Here is a 15869-nt window from a genome sequence, read left to right on the forward strand (position 1 = left end):
CTAGTCTCGGAGATCGTCAGGCCATCAGGTTCATTAAGGTTGAAAGCTGAACTTTAAACAGCTGCAACGGAGAATGTCTTCACGTGGTGGGAGCCGCATCGCCGACAAGGTTGACACTTGTAGGGTATGGCCAGGAAAAAGTTTGAGACCATCGCAAGGACATGAAAATTTTCAAAACGTGGTTGAACGACATAACCCACCTTATTCTTGCTTGTAGTGCCCAAAAGCTGTGCTTGACTCGCAACTCCAGCGCCCCACCTCCACGCAGGTCTTCCGACGTTCCTGCGTTAATCAGATGAAAAGTCCACCTGACTAGGCTCAACAGTGTGGAGTTCGGTTATGTTAACCGAGAAGGAGTCGGGAGCGAATGAAGAGATGTTGACTCTAGTCTGGGTCGTGCTTCTTTCCGGGCATTCAGCCGCACAGATGAAGAATGAAAAGATGTCTCATCACCATAGGACGGCCTTGAGCTCCGCACAGTTCTTTCCCCATGGCTTGTCAACGAATTAAGCTCACCTCAGCTTACCTCGGCGGCCTTGGTAGTTCCGGCACAGGGCAAACTTGCAGGCAAAAGCCACCTCTTCGTAGTGTGAATATCCGGAGCTGCTCCACCGCACAAATCACCGACGCAAGAAGATGGTGGCGCGATCTGAGGTGATTAAGGCCCAGACTAACTCCATGCGATCCTTGCGATCGTTCCGGGGTGACTGGCTTCAGCTGCGAATACTTGCTATCCGTTTATCAGCTACGACTTCGGGGCCTCATGAGTTCCAACAGAGCCTCGCTGCAGATCGCGCTTTGGTTGGCGATAACGAAGTCGATGAAATGGCTTAACGAGGAGTAGAATGTTGCGGGTGACGGGTGGAAGGCTAGAGACGGGGCTGTCAATTTGTCGATGTAGCTCGTATTTAATTCATTCTCGTGGTACATCTACACTCGCACTCGAAATAAATGTGCCCAATCTACCGTCCTTTATTCTTCATATGTTTGATAACCCTACTCATCTATGTACGGTATCTGTGATGTCACTGCCGGGTGCAGACGGGCGTCTGTATCGACCGCGACCATCGTTCTGATCCATGCCACTAATGTCACGACGCTTTGAAGTCTCGTCATGGTCAATTTCATGGCGCTTATATTTATCTAACGCTAATTCATACACTGCGCGGCTGATGATGAAGCCCAACTAGATCGAAGTGATGCAACTGATGCTAGAGCCTGAATGTTTACGCTGAGTCAGATTTACACCTAACTTCTCTGATTTCTGCTATGTACATGGTCGAGCTTTATTGAACGCATCGCCTTCGCAATCACTTTGGACTGCACCTCCTGCTTTTCGTGCTGATCGTTCATTTGAAAGGCCAGACCAAGACGTTCGCTTGGGGTCAGGATCACACGAAGGTCAAAATTTTCAAGTACTTGCATGGACAATTTGATTATCAGTATCTAGTGTATTCCCGTGTAATGGGACCCGAAAAATCGGCTTCGCATACTCAGTGTGGCCACTGAGTGTCTTCGACCACATCAACACCAAACGTCTGGTAGCCGACAAGGTGCTTACTGTACAAGCCCTTGCCAATGTCTCTCAGCCACTGCAGCTCCTCTTCGGACAGCGCCCTATGACGCCAGTCGCACTGGCCGCCATGAGGACAAGAAGCCTTGGTCGCGAAGGTGGTGAAGCATAGTCCAAGGCTGTTGAGGTTGTTCGAACCATATCTCCACGGCTCAACCTCACCATTGTCGCCCTTCGCGTAGGAGAGAAATGGCTTGTAAATCTTCGTGGTTCGCAGCGCAGATGGCCAGCAGGTAGCCCTAGGCAGCTGCGATGTGAATCTCGGCACGGTTCCCAAGACATGACGCCTTCCAGGAGCATCTCGAGTGTCCCGGTCTACGGCAGGACTAGTGCCAGTCCAGTTGTTCTTGGTGTAGCTTGGACGAGGTTGAAGCATTGGAGCCACCTTCATCGGCTTTGCGAGATGGAACACAGGCGCAGTTGGCTTAGAAAAACGAGATTGCTGTACGGGAGCCGGTGCAATCGGCTTCGTGGAAGGTGCCGGTGGTAGGGTAGGCGCTGATGATGCTGAAGTGACAGGATGGAGCGGCCACTGTTTGACGGAGGGCAAAGGAAGCGTAGCTGTCGGCTTCGCAGGAATGGCTTTGCTGTCGACGATGTTCCGGCTTCGATCAGCTTCTTGGAGCAAATTGGCTTTGATGTAGGCGCAGAGATGGCGCATGTCGGCTTCGTTGATGCTGTGGAGCGCAGCGACAGGAACTGCCTCAGCACGACGCATGTTCTCGAAGGCTTTTTCAAGCGGCTTTGTCGGTAGCTGCGTGGGTACCTGGGCGTCGAGGTACTCCAGCAGGCGCTGGGCCATCTCAGCGCGAGTCGAGGTCATGATGCAGCGAGGTTTTGTAGCAGAATTGGGAGTGGAAAGTGAGGTGTAAGAGAAGAGAAAGTGGCGGGGCGAAGCAGAGTTTTTATGGTGAGGGCAAGAGCGTGTTGTGAGGGAAACTCGTGCTCACCGTCGCTTCCTCCTTCACCTTGGATGACGTAACAAATCCCTCAACACAACAAACGCACGGCAAGAGCAAAAATCAGAGCTCCGGTTATCGGAGAAAGGGATAATAGTGAAGACAAAGTGAACGTTGCTCCTCAGACATGACTTGAGCCTGGGTGCACCGTTGTGCTGGACTGTGGGAAGGAAAGTAAATTCGGGAGCATATGGAGTGTCTGGCGCGGTGACAACACGGACTATACTGGCACGTCCGGGAGACGTACGTGTATTAAACACAGCATGAATGGGCCTCAATACTGCAGCGTACGACTTCAGCCTTCAGGATCAGAGCTCGCAATTGGTCGTTTCATTATTTCAAGAAAAAGTAAAATCACGCTGCAAGCAGCAGATGCATACAACACAGTAGAGCATTAACAAAAGGTGAGTACAGAATAAGTCATATAAGTAAGATCTAACGCGTCTCCCTTGAGATCTTATACATGATAGCCTTGCCTGGATGTGTTCAAGTATCTGATAATAAGCTATGTGAACACAATAGAACATGGAGGCTAACTAGGAATCCTTGAAAAAGAGTTCCGTAGGTGTCCATGCAGCGTACATATATGGCAAGAGGTGCCTTTTCTTGCGATGCCAACATGTTCGTACCTGCTATTTGGATTGGTAATCTACACACGTCCCCAGGGCGATGCAAACGGAGAGAGTGAAGGAAAGATTTAAGGGTTCAACATAAACAGATCTCAAATTAATGTAGGAGCGCTCCTAGACTGTTCGTTCAGCAGCTTGTACGATAGCCTGTCGTCGTTCGATTACGAGTTGTTGCTAAACCTGGCCATGTACGTTTGATATATCCGCGCTAATGACCTGCAGAGATTTTGATGAAGATCAGCAAGGCCAGATGAGATGTGAAGGCATTCAGAAGTCTCAATCTGTCCCGCCCAGCGCCGACTTTCACGAGCCGGGTACCCGTGGAGCGGGCAGGCGCCTCAGCCAGCCTGTAGAATGGCGGGAAGAAATGAGCATTGCTGGAATCTTGCACCTCTGCGTCAGCCGCCTCGCCTTCTCAATCCCAACAAGTGCAATTGCGCCTGCACCGGCCCACAATGGAATCTTTCTACACCGCGCGATATCTTCTCAACCGCATCCCATCGAATATCCTACCCACTGCGCAGCCCTTGAGTACCAACGAGCTCACACACCCGAGAAGCCCAAATATCGCCCAAGACTGCAGCATGTTCAAGCGCAAGCGAGATCTTGGCGAAGAGGAGGCCGGCAGTTCAGTGTGCCTACTAGCCAAGGCTGTAAAGAACGACCCCATCCCAGCGCCAGTACAGAGACCTCCAGATTCAGAGGAGGAAGGCTCTCATTCTCTCAGAGCTGTACGGAGTCGGCCTGGCGGACGGCTCGATCGGCGTATACTTTATGTGCGCGTACCTCGCCCGAAGAAAAAGGGCAGGACCATGGAAGCCGCGGCAGTCCGGAAGGATGAGGACGAGGAAAAGCAAAAGGATGATGAGAAGAGTGACGAAGACGACGAGGAAGAAGGAGAGGATGAGGACAACGGGGAAGGACAGAACGAGGACAACGGGGAAGGACAGAACGAGGACAACGAGGAAGAAGAAGAAGAACATGAAGAAGACCAGCTTTTGATTCTTACACATCTAGATGACCCTAGCAATGAAGACTGCTATGTTGAAGTAACTGAGGAACCTCTCGAGCATCGGCTGCTAGGCATCGGCCGACAGACCAAGTGGGTGCCACCAGAGCAATCACCTCTAGCATGCCCATTATCTCGAGAGCGAGAAGCTGCACTCGTCGCACTTCAGGTGGAGCCATTCGAGACCCCGAAAGCAGTCGGCTTCCCTACGAGTACCGGAGCGCAAAAGCATACTGTCCCAAAAGGTGTGTCGTCTGACGCCGCCTACACGCCGAACCTAGAGTGTATCATTGACAATACAGGCGCTCAGAAGGGTATTGCGAGCACAGGTGTCGATCCGGACACTGAATATGCCGGGGACGTCATGCTGTTCCCAACGGTAGACTGCGTGATGAAAGGCATGGACCTCCAACGCGTTCTCATCTTTAACTGCGACGAGGACGAGACCGCTATGGATGCCAAAATACTGGCCATAGTAAATGACCAACCTGCAGTACCAAAAGAAGGCGCGGCAGCAAGTTTGCACTTTGCACTGCCGTTGGACATCCGTGGAACTCAAGCTTTTACTTCCACTGCTCGGAAAGTCGTACGTCTCGCTTTCAGCTCACTCAAGACATCGGAAGAGCCTACTTTTGAACGAGGCACGAAGCTGCCCTTGAAGAAGCACGAAGCTTTCGGTATGGTACTCTCAATCCAAGAGGAACACGCCACACTCCCTCTTCCAAACGACTCACCACCCTTAGAATCATCCGCATCGACGGCACATCCCGTTACAAATCCCAATATATCATTGCCCCTGCAGGTCATTATCCAGGGCAGTGGCATACCGCGCAGTCTCCGCCAGCTTGAAATCATCGTCGAAGGTTTGGCAGAAGGGCTGGAGTTAGCGCCAGAACCGAGCTACCTTGACATGAGAGGCGGGAAGAAGTTCGACCTTGATAAGGAAATTGCTCGATACAATTTGCCATTCCATGGCTGCCATCGTGAGCCTGTTGACTACACTGGGAGGCTTTTGAGTTTGTTGAATATCCACGGGCGCTGGAGGGATTAAGAAAATTCGCGCGCGAGGGAATCTGCAGTGCCTCGGGCTGGTATGAAGCGTCGTTTGAGAATTCATAATGTCATGTATGCCCATAGATTAGTCAGGGAGAGCTTTGTAAGCTCGCAGCTAGAAATCTAGATCATGTCGTCTAGATCATGTCGTCTAGATCATGTCGTCTAGATCATGTCATGTACTTCCGCCGCTTGTTTGCTTTGTACTGTGATGATAACTGGCTAGGGTAAACAATGCATAGGCAGTTCGGGATTCATGTCAAGTTAGGTAGCACTGGTCGCGTTGACAACTGGACAAACCACATCTGGCATGCAAGAAATTCTAGCGACAAGCCGTAATGAACGACGTTGGATTTGTACATGAAGCTGAAGCTGTCTACCTTTTTCAGAAGTCATCTAATTGTCATTAGGCTCTGTTAGCTGATCAAAAGTATCTCTGTGTCATCGTAGACTGCATGTGTAAATCACGCATACAATTCTTGTATACCTTTGCTTTGGTAGCTTCGCTGCTTTTTAGCCGTTGTTTTCTTTACCGTATATCACTTGTGTTACTCCTAGACGTGTAATTAATTCTTTGAATTTGAACTATCGTCACTCATATCCTACCTCAGGTAACCAATCCATGTAGCTCATGTGCTGGCTGGTGGTAAGACCAACAGTGTGATCGCTGGGATTCTCGAGCAGCTAACATTCGACGTGAATGTCAAATCTTTACTCCCGATTTTTGAAATTGCCAGCGAGACTGCTACATAACTATACAGATGCTGTGACAATTCTGCCTATCTCATTCACATTAATCGCTGAGTATTGTTGTCGGACGGCATGGGACGGGGCAGTGAAGGACCAGTCACCTGATCCAAGCGTACGTTTGGCAAACGCACTAGCGTATACCACGGAGCTCGCAAATCCACAACTTGCTTCAGTGTTTTTGATACCTCCACGATACAAACCACAAGCTTTTGGAGGAAAGTGCAAAATGGCAGGCGATCCAATGGAGTGCGCATCACCAAATGTGCCCGAAGATGTACGTTTCACGCCCTTGCAAAACTCGAGAGAGACATCTAACATACCTTTTTGAGCGTACGCCACTTTGGATCTTGCCAGGTCTATTGAGTCAGGGCACGACCACTGGCTCCATACCTCAAGACTTTCCTTTCCTTACACAGGACATCCCACATTGCGACACTGCATCCTCGCAGGAAGGTCAGAGCTTCACTTCCACTGATACAGTCGAATTGTCAAATCGCCCAGCTCTCCCGTACTACACCTTGCCTCATCAAGCTATACCTCAAATCATGTCGGGCTACGTCAGCATGGAGCAGTACGAACGCGCGATGAAACACAGCGTAAAGCTGGCACAAGAACTCATGAGGGCTCGAGAACAGGCAAAGAAAGCAAGAGAGGAAACCGAGCAGGCCAAGCTTGCGTTTTGCATGCTTGCGGACTGGACTTATCACGAGCGGCAGATGCTTCTGGACAAGTTGGCTAGCACGAGATTGGACACCGAGGAGCACATCAAGGCGGGACATCAGGAAATCGGAGATGTGCTCGTGGATGATTTCAAAGTGACTGATACCGTCATTGCGGAGAACAGCGGCGGCGGAGAAGAATATGAACCGTCCGAGTTCATCAGAGGCTCGTCACTCGACGACGCAATCGATCAGTTGATTGCAGAGGAGAAAGCCAAGCTAACGTATGCCAGTCTCTAAGCGGCCGCACGGAAACATAAACACTGGAAGGTTGTACAGTGGACATACAGCAGGCGTACAGCGATCTGCCTTGAAGTAGCTTGAAAATACAGAGCATGTTTTATTATCCGGAAGTCCTTCGCGGTACCATCATTAATGATAGTTCTATCAAAAAACGTATTGTAGATTCACGGAGGTGTTGCAAAATCAGATCAGAGGACACCTAAGTAAACTCAGTTTCCCGAAGTCATAACCCATGTTAACACATATGGAGTAAACTCCTCCGATCTCTTTCTTGTCGCGGGGATCTTGCGCCTGACATCATCCATGGTTCTACCGGGCCATTGTTGCGGCCACTCGGTCAAGATAGACGGCGCTGTCTGCGTCACTCGACGGTCATTCGTTTTGTAGGTGCGGTTTGATGTCCGCACTTGACCCATATAATGTCCGGCGTTTAGGGTGGTCCCAGAATGACTTGTCACCGCCTGGAGTCGATATTTGAGCGGCACACTCTTGTTGGTCTGATGGCGAGTCAAGTCGAGGGTTTTCCGAAGATTGACAACAGTGTCGACCTTGAAGAGTCTAGCAATGGGTTTTCCTTTCTTATCCTTCTTTTTTGTAAGGACGTTTTGATGCAGTCTTAGCTGCATGGTGAGCACTTGGGGTGCAGCTTCAATTTGCGCAACCCGATTATGCATGACGCTTGCTGCTGGAGAGCAATTGTCGCAGTTCTTTTCAGTAGTGTCGCTCATGGTGTCATTAATGGCCTGATCCAAGTCAATAGTGCCAGTCTCCGGAAGGGAGATCTGGAACAGGGAGTTCGCACCAATGGCTGGAGTTGTAACACGACCGCAGCCATCTGTTGCACAGGTATCTGTATAGGCGAGGTCCAAGAAGAAGATTGCATCCGCCTCATCCGTCCATGCTTGCAAGTTCGGACCTGCGACATTCGAACCAACGAAAGCGTTGACAAGATGTTCAGCATATTGCGAGGGATCCTCCATAGTGTGTGTGCCTGACCACCAGGGAAATGGAAGCCTATCCCAAAACGCAGCCTCATCGAGCTCGTTGACTTTGTTGTCGATGTCTGCTTGGGTGCTTTCTTTGTCCCAATACACATCAGCAAGCTTTTTGAACGTACAACTTGGGCATCTGCGCGCTGGGACATGACGGCGGTCGTGATGATATGCGCATCGGTACCGCAATGTTTGATGAGTGTTGATCCAATTGAGGATGCGTGGGCAATGGAGATATGCCTTGACCATCTCGCGGCGATAACACTCTAGCCTTGGGCGACTTAGGCCTCGTGTTTGCCGTCCGATCGCCTTCTGAGGCCAGCCTTGACTGATGTGTGAGATGGCGTTGTTTTTGGCTTGCTGGCGCAAAGACCCGCCCCGATTCTGTCTTGAAGGGAGGTTGCGAAGTGTTGGCGCCATTGTAAAATGTCACTATAGCGATTATGCGTGCGGTTGTTTCGAATGATAGAGGTGGAATATTGGGTCATGTCTACGGGCTGGGGTCTTGTTTGAGATGTACCTTCATCAAGTTGCTGAAGAACAATACCGGGTGAATGAAAGAATTGAGACAAAGAAACAATGGACCCACAGTGATAACAATGGGAGGTGAATGCGAAGCAATGTCATTGTTCATGACTATTGAGGTGCAAACTCAAGTCCTGGAGTCCACAAAACGTGCTGATAAGGATGATCGCATCAATGGACATTGCGACATGTTCAGCTCCTACCGTCCGGTAGAAGACTCCATTTATGAGTGAGTAACACAAAACGCAAAGTAACCTCTTAGAGGTGTGTTGGGGTGGCTTAGTCAGGCTAGCGTTCACAGTGATCAGTCGCTAATCTTCACCACCTCCGCGGCTGCGCCACCGAAACAGAAGGTTCGAGTCGCTAACACCACGCGCAAATCGACCATCCAGAAGTCTCCGCGGTCGCTATTCAAGATGGGCAATTTGTTCTCATCGTCTGAGGCAGAGCGTCCCGAAGGATTTGATGCCGCCGAATCCGAAACAAGTGAGCACAGCTCTGCTCCCAGCGATGCAAGCTCTATCGATGGTGACAGCTGTACCCTACCGGATCCCCGAGACGAAGTTCCCCGGTCAAGTGCTATCAATCAACTTGCGCATCTAAGAAACCCATTCCAAGTCGCCTTCCAGGCCGTCCTCAACAAGGTGCAGTTGTTAGCTTCTCGAGCTCACGATGCCGTTGCGAATGCGGTGAGCCAATTACGGAAACTCGGAGTAATTGAGGTCGCAAAGGAAGTAGGGACATGGATGAAAGCTCACCCTGCAGAGACGGCAGCGATCATCGTCTTCATTGCGGTCCTTGCCAGTACGCCAGCTATACTCGGAGCCATGGGATTCACGACGGCTGGAATTGCTGCAGGTAAGACTGGCACCAATGCCTGGTATCGCGAGTCTTACTGACATGAATTTAGCAAGCACGGCAGCAGGGATTCAGTCCGGCATCGGCAGTGTGGCTGCGGGCTCTGTATTCGCGATATGCCAGAGCGCTATGATGGGCGGTTATGGCATCTTCATTTTTGGCGCCCTTCCTACACTTTCAGCCGCTTTAGCTTGGGCCGGCACCGCTGTATGGACCTGGTGGAAGGGCAGTGGATCGACTGAGGGCGAAGAAGCTGGGAGCGAGACAGACCCCGACAGCGAGGTAGCTCTTGTGAAGCCTGAAGTACCGACGATGAGCATCGCCAAGGAGCTTGCCACAGATTTTGCGCAGATTCTCAAGCTGGGCGCCATCTTCGTTGCAGCTACCGCGGTGTATCGTTACCGTCGGTGGCAGAATGCCCGCCGGACCGACTTGGACACTTGAGAAGATGCGGTATGGCACCAGGGCCGAGGAAATGGTAATCAAGAATTGCGAAGCGATGTTCCGGAACAGGATACTCCAAGAAGGTCTCGCCTCCATATAGGTTCAATACCACGGGTGATATGCAATCATGCCCCAGTTGCGCCATTGAGTCTCAGAAAAAGTAATACATGTTATCGAAGTCAGGCAACGTGAGATCAATTAGCTTCGGAGAATAAAAAGCGATCGAGAAATATATACGTCGCACTTCTTACCACAATCCGCGTTCACTGTCCACTGTATGCGTTCGTTTGACTGTCACAGCAGGCTAAATGGCCTTCAAGACCCAATAGTAAATTTCTTGATGATGAAACTCTAACTGAAGTCATACATAATGTTGGAATATGTGAGGTATTGAACCGCCCGACTGTAGAGAAGCCCACGAATGATGCTAGTGCCTGGCGGTCGCTCAGTGCCTATTTGGTGCTTGTCGTGTACATACCAGCGAACACTCCGACTTATGAGTTGCTCTCGGAAGATGTCACTTTACTGAACTCATGCCTGTGCTTGTTCAAGAATTCTTCGAAGGTGGTGAGCGGTACGTCCCATCCTAGCACCTCATCCATGTCCACCAAACGTTACAATCCAATGCGCATAACATTCCCTGAAACCAAGGGGTTTGCTATCTCCTTCTTTGTCTATTCTTCTGTTCGGTAGATGGCCTCTATATCGCGGCCAGTGGCTTTGGAGAATGCCTTCACAATGTCGTCGAATCGAACATTCTCTCCAACAATGGTAATCGTTCTCCCGTCGAACTTTCCGGGATCGTTGAACGCTGCGGCAGCGAAAGCTCCAATATCATCTGGATCAACGAGCGTCAAGATGCAGTCCGGACCGTAACTGTTGCTCATCTGGCCTGCTTTGATCTCCGGGAAAATGTAGTCGACAACCGGAGGTAGCAGGTTGGTCATAAAGTATCCAGGGCGCAGCAGCGTCCATTTCATGCCAGAAGCTTTTACGAGGTCTTCTACGGGCGCTTTGTTCAACGCGGCGGGCGCAGCGGACAAGTGTCCAATGTCCTCCTGTGCATTCGGGTTGTTGAGCACGAGTGAGCTGGAGAAAACAACATGTTGGACTCCGGCGACCTTAGCAAGGTTCAGAATAACGTGACCCTCTTGAAACTCTGCGTCATCAGTAAAGGATGGGCGTTGGATGAATACCAGGGCTTGACAGCCTCGCATGACAGCCTCAATGCTTGAAGGGTCTTTCCATGTGCCCTGGACCAAATCGACCTGCGGCCCTAATGATTTGAGAACGATAGCGCGATCACTGGATGGATCGATCACAAGAGCACGTATGTTCCATCCAGAGCGCACAAGATGAGCGATAGCAGCTAAGAGTTGCAATGTCAGTGGACGTCTAAGAAGGCGGATGGGACGCAGCATGTGACAGCTCATCTTATAGCCTGAAGCGACAAACTCAGCCTTGCAGACGCAATTGAAACCTGGTGATACTGTGTATAGCTCCAAGCTACAGGGGGAGTGTCGTTTCCGAGGGCGATCTACGTACCTCTGCCTTGGGAACCGGTCGCCCGCGTTACGAGGATGATCTTGTCAGTCATGACTTGTAGATAAATGGTTTTCGATTAAGGTAAAAGATAATTGTAGACTGGTTAAAAATCTGTCGCGGAGTGATAAGCATCTACTCGGTGGGCTTCCCTTAACATACAATCGCTCTTATACGTTTCCTGTGTCGCTTCGTATATACTCTACATGCGTATATCGGACTCGACAAAGGCATCGGTGTGCATTCACCAAAGCTCATTGCCCGTTTTTGGCTCTGATGTAACACGTCTAGCCATGCTGCTTACGCCTGATGCTACCTCTTGCGGAGTTCCGCATTTTGTGCGGTGGAGAGATATCAGGTCCGCCACGAAGGGATTAGGACGACATGATTGTTCCAAGCATGCTGAAGAGACTCTCGGATTTATCGAGGTAGGATGCAAAGCCCCAGAACGCGAACGCGATGATGTTAATGTTGATGATGATGGGAAAGGGAGTTCGTGCGGAAGATGCAGGAGCGCAGCGCCAAGCCCCAACTTCGTGAGCGCCCAGAGGCTTGCAACGTCAAGCTTCACTACTGCACTTCACTCTCGCCAGGGGCATCAGGTCTCCACCAAAACAACACTTTGAAGCTATACGTATTACTATATACGTGACTCAAATTTGTGGAAAACTGGCGAGGCTATCGAGGCTGCGAGATCACCACGGACGACGCGTGGGATTCCTACCTGGGTAGACTTCAAACTGCGCTCAATCAGCCATCTCACGGCGACTGGAACGATGCAATAAGCGGACACGATGCCACCCACTCGGGACCGAATGGCAAACTCCCAGGGCAGACAGAAGTCTTGCTCCGAATGCGCCAAAGGAAAGCGCAAATGCGACCTTGGCAATCCCAGCTGCAGGCGATGTGTGAAACAGCGCCTAACATGCAGCTATCCACAGCCACGTGGACAAATAGTGCAATCTACGTCAATCTCGGATGAGTCTGCATATGGCAGAAACGAGTACGGTGTCCCGTCTGTTCCAATCGATGCAGATGTTGAGCATGCCTCTGCACCCGATGATTTCGGCTTACCAACCGACACTAACATTGCTGAATTCGACTTTGGTACCGCCGTTGCATCTCTGGAGTCATTATCAGACATGCTATATACTTCGCCCAACGATCAGTCCCTGGCTCTCAATCGAGTTGTTCATCATCAACCGCATACTTTTTCAGTCTCGTGTCTTTCTCCCTTCGCAAAATCACGCGTCGAATGGCCGATCGAGCAACTAAAACTTGCCCCGAGAGCCATGGTCGAACAAAATGGCACTCCTTGGCAGCATGCCATGTTATACCAGGAGCATATGCCTCAAGTCCTTCAGGATGCCTATGCAGCTTGCGCCTTGTACATCGCCAAGAACACTATAAACAACGACTTCATCGCCAACTTCATCAAGAGGCATGTAGAAGCGATCATCAGCTCCCCAATTCCAGAACAACCCGTCGATCTGCTAGCAAGAGCGCACGCCCTCATGCTGTATCAAAGTATGCTTGTATTCGGTGGGGACATCAGCCTGTACAGCCAAGCTGAATCATTACTGTCATGCATGAACGAGGTCGCCTATGCGCTTCATAGTCTTACTGATTATCAAGAAGACCCTACCGGCTCGATATCACTTTATCCGAGTGCCGTCGCACGCGCTTCGTGGGCTGCCTACATATTCCGTGAATCACTACGGCGCACAGTGCTCGCTCTTTTTCATTTCGTCACCATGTGTCAACTCATGCGCGGCCAGCTCAAGTCATGCAACGAGGATCGCGCATTAGGATATAAAATGACCATCTCTGCGCAGCTGTGGAGTGCGAAGAGCGCGTTTGACTATGCTGTTACTTGGAACAACCAGAGACATTTCATTGTAAAAGAGCTGGATTTCTCTGGAGTTTTGAGGGATGCGATGCCAGAAGATATAGATACACTGGGGAAGATGATGATGATCTGTTTGAAAGGAGAAGATGATATCAGAGGCTGGTTTTATACAAGAGGTGGTGTCCTTTGAAGTATGAGCTGGGGCACCAAATACTAATACGCTTCCTCCGACACCACGCGTTGTGGCCTCCAGGTCTACCTCGACTAGAAGGAGGCTCTCATCTCAATACCATGCCGTGGCATGTCTACGCCACCTTCCTTCATTGAAACCTCTTCTCTTCCATGTTCGCACCCGGAAGCGGCACCTCAGGGCTGGCCCAGTGCCGCGGCAAAGCCTCCAAGAATGCCCTGGACTTTTCCGTTCCTTTCAGCGCTATCCACTCGCGTTCAGCTTTGGTCAAAGGATGATGGCGCCAAGCACACTTTGCACCCATCTCGCACCAACCATCTGTGCAGAATGTCACATAGCATAGTCCCAGGTCGTGGACCGACGTCGATCCATACTGGTACGGCGCCGTCTTTCCGTTGAAGAATCGATAGGCCCGATTTTTGGGAAGGCTCTTGTGTAGCTTAGTGATATCCGCCTCATACTTGCGCAGGTCGAATGCAGTTTCCGGAACATGTATGGCCACCGACACTGGAACCGTGGAGTGAATAGCAATACCTTCCGCGAACGATCGCTGGGAGATGTTGTCTTGGACGGCATTGTGGTCCGGGATATACTGGCGTTGAGGAGCTCCCATGCCCTGTTTGCCCTTCTTGCGCTGTTTGAATACTGCTCTCGGAATTTGTTCCTCATTGTTCATAGGCCAATTCTGCTTCGGCTGCGACCATCCATGGTTTTCTTCCCACCTTGCATTCCTCGGATCGTGCTGTTCCCGCCCGAAAGCTGCCGGGGGCTCAGGACCTCGTGCGTTATGGTTGCGTGATGCACTTCCATACGTTGTCTGCTGGGCTTCGTAACCATGGGCGTTGGACGCTTTCAATGCCGGATCAGGACCTGGCACGTCGAAAGCTTCGTCGTCGTCCCAGTCGACTTCATCTTCAATACGGTATGCTGCCTTGTATTGGCCTGAAGCTAGCGCAGTACCAAACTTGTTCACGTCTCCACTCCAAGCAGGTGCCGAAGCTTGAGGTTGAGGCATTGTACCTGCTGGCTCGTACGTGTCTGCGAATGTATATCATCAGCTTGTGCGCTTGACTCCTCGTCTATAGAAGTCGGTTCTCTTTGATCCCAGCTCTCAAGAGCGTCCCGACATGATCGTCCAAACTGCTTACCTGAATGACGGCCCGAGAAATTTTGCTCTTCGTGCGGCCAGATACGGTTCGTCCGCTGGCGGTCAGTCTGATCGCTCGTATACCGGCTCTGATTGCCTGGCGGAGACAATCTCCCATACGTCTCGTCGACAATCTGATCAGGCGTATACTGGCGAGCGTCTCGCAGACGACTCTTTCGACGCCCGCTGCCAGGCGGCGATCTACTGACGAACTGCCCTCTGTCGCTCTCAGACCTTATGGGAGACCTCTCGCGATAACTAGCTTGGCTTTCCTGGTCTCGTCTGGGTATCGGGGATCGGCTTCGTCCACGGCCTCGGCCCTCGCCTGATTTCTCTTGTGCTTCAAAGAACTTCCTGCGCTGTCTGCTGTTGAGCTTCCTATTCAGAAATGCCCGGCCGGGGCCGCTGGACGTTTGTGAGTCTTGCGGATGCGGAGGCTCGCCTCTATCACCACGACCCCGCGCGCGTCCGCTTTTGCCTGGCGGAGGTCCCATTGGCGGCGGCGGGGGGTTGTTGGGTCCGTAGGGACCTTGGGGAGCGGCTCCAGACATTGTTGTACGACTTTTGGCTTATTGGATATGTGGGTTTGTTGTGCGTGGTAATAGTTGTTGGAGTGTCGGAGGACAAGCAGCGAATGTTGGAGGCTGGTGTGGAGGTTGAGACGCATTCACTTCGAGCACGTGCCGCGACCCTGCATCCCGCAGCTAGAGAAGGTGTATGCACGCAGTGAATCAGAAGGAAGGACAGGGCTGATTCACAGGAGCGTGATCAGATCCCACCTGTTTGAGCTTTGGTCGACACTGGAAACACAAACAAATCTGCGGCACGGCCATGAAGTTTCACGAATAAGCATTCTTCATTGACGGCTGAGCCATCTCCGTCTTTAACTACTACCCTCCAACGACGCCTTGCCGAGACCTTGTCTATCAAGAGATGTAGCTGACTGGGCGTATGCGTGAGACGAAACTAGTCTCTACATCATATGAATAAGACGTAGCAGTCCCGCTTCTCATAGTCATTGGCAGCCTTATTTCACAGTCTTCGTTACACATAGACTGTCGTGGTAGTCTTGTTGCATGAGTTCCACTCAGCCTGTTCAGAATTTCAAGAGGCAGTGTAAAATACACCATACTCGAGGAGATCTAGGCTTGACGCAGGTCGATGGAGGATACAGACTAGAGGAGGCGGCTTGGCGCATGCTATAGAGGACAGCCTTGCACGATAGGCGAATATATGCAAGGGTTCTTTGTATGATTCGAAGAGCCAACACTAGTTGACATCACTTCGTAAAAGCATCCGCAGACGACTTGAGCCATCGGAGAAGGATCGATGCAGGTAAAGCGTGAGATGAAATACTCGATTCAGGCAGCAGAACAGCAAAGACATC

General features: G+C 51.0%; 8 protein-coding genes across 8 annotated transcripts; 4 read left to right on the forward strand and 4 right to left on the reverse strand.

Annotated features, from left to right (window-relative positions):
• Positions 1 to 1493: 1493 nt before the first annotated feature.
• Positions 1494 to 2396, reverse strand: SNOG_08013 (hypothetical protein; the record flags this gene model as incomplete). Its single annotated transcript, XM_001798288.1, has 1 exon — positions 1494 to 2396. One exon carries the CDS (start codon positions 2394 to 2396, stop codon positions 1494 to 1496), a length of 903 nt encoding a protein of 300 aa, XP_001798340.1.
• Positions 2397 to 3616: 1220 nt separating this feature from the next.
• On the forward strand, positions 3617 to 5221 carry SNOG_08014 (hypothetical protein; the record flags this gene model as incomplete). Its single annotated transcript, XM_001798289.1, has 3 exons — positions 3617 to 3793; positions 3837 to 3937; positions 3970 to 5221. 3 exons carry the CDS (start codon positions 3617 to 3619, stop codon positions 5219 to 5221), a joined length of 1530 nt encoding a protein of 509 aa, XP_001798341.1.
• Positions 5222 to 6199: 978 nt separating this feature from the next.
• Positions 6200 to 6932, forward strand: SNOG_08015 (hypothetical protein; the record flags this gene model as incomplete). Its single annotated transcript, XM_001798290.1, has 2 exons — positions 6200 to 6247; positions 6390 to 6932. The coding sequence occupies 2 exons, from the start codon at positions 6200 to 6202 to the stop codon at positions 6930 to 6932; spliced, it is 591 nt and encodes a 196-aa protein (XP_001798342.1).
• A 212-nt stretch (positions 6933 to 7144) lies between these two features.
• Positions 7145 to 8079, reverse strand: SNOG_08016 (hypothetical protein; the record flags this gene model as incomplete). Its single annotated transcript, XM_001798291.1, has 2 exons — positions 7145 to 7975; positions 8053 to 8079. 2 exons carry the CDS (start codon positions 8077 to 8079, stop codon positions 7145 to 7147), a joined length of 858 nt encoding a protein of 285 aa, XP_001798343.1.
• A 447-nt stretch (positions 8080 to 8526) lies between these two features.
• On the forward strand, positions 8527 to 9754 carry SNOG_08017 (hypothetical protein; the record flags this gene model as incomplete). Its single annotated transcript, XM_001798292.1, has 3 exons — positions 8527 to 8681; positions 8754 to 9310; positions 9378 to 9754. 3 exons carry the CDS (start codon positions 8527 to 8529, stop codon positions 9752 to 9754), a joined length of 1089 nt encoding a protein of 362 aa, XP_001798344.1.
• Positions 9755 to 10428: 674 nt separating this feature from the next.
• SNOG_08018 (hypothetical protein) lies at positions 10429 to 11351 on the reverse strand (the record flags this gene model as incomplete). Its single annotated transcript, XM_001798293.1, has 2 exons — positions 10429 to 11234; positions 11300 to 11351. The coding sequence occupies 2 exons, from the start codon at positions 11349 to 11351 to the stop codon at positions 10429 to 10431; spliced, it is 858 nt and encodes a 285-aa protein (XP_001798345.1).
• A 739-nt stretch (positions 11352 to 12090) lies between these two features.
• Positions 12091 to 13335, forward strand: SNOG_08019 (hypothetical protein; the record flags this gene model as incomplete). The annotated part of the gene is made up of 1 exon (XM_001798294.1): positions 12091 to 13335. One exon carries the CDS (start codon positions 12091 to 12093, stop codon positions 13333 to 13335), a length of 1245 nt encoding a protein of 414 aa, XP_001798346.1.
• A 130-nt stretch (positions 13336 to 13465) lies between these two features.
• On the reverse strand, positions 13466 to 14350 carry SNOG_08020 (hypothetical protein; the record flags this gene model as incomplete). The annotated part of the gene is made up of 1 exon (XM_001798295.1): positions 13466 to 14350. The coding sequence occupies one exon, from the start codon at positions 14348 to 14350 to the stop codon at positions 13466 to 13468; it is 885 nt and encodes a 294-aa protein (XP_001798347.1).
• Positions 14351 to 15869: the final 1519 nt, after the last annotated feature.

The sequence above is a fragment of the Parastagonospora nodorum genome, assembly GCF_000146915.1.
Source record: "Parastagonospora nodorum SN15 chromosome Unknown scaffold_12, whole genome shotgun sequence".
Lineage (NCBI taxonomy): Eukaryota > Fungi > Ascomycota > Dothideomycetes > Pleosporales > Phaeosphaeriaceae > Parastagonospora > Parastagonospora nodorum.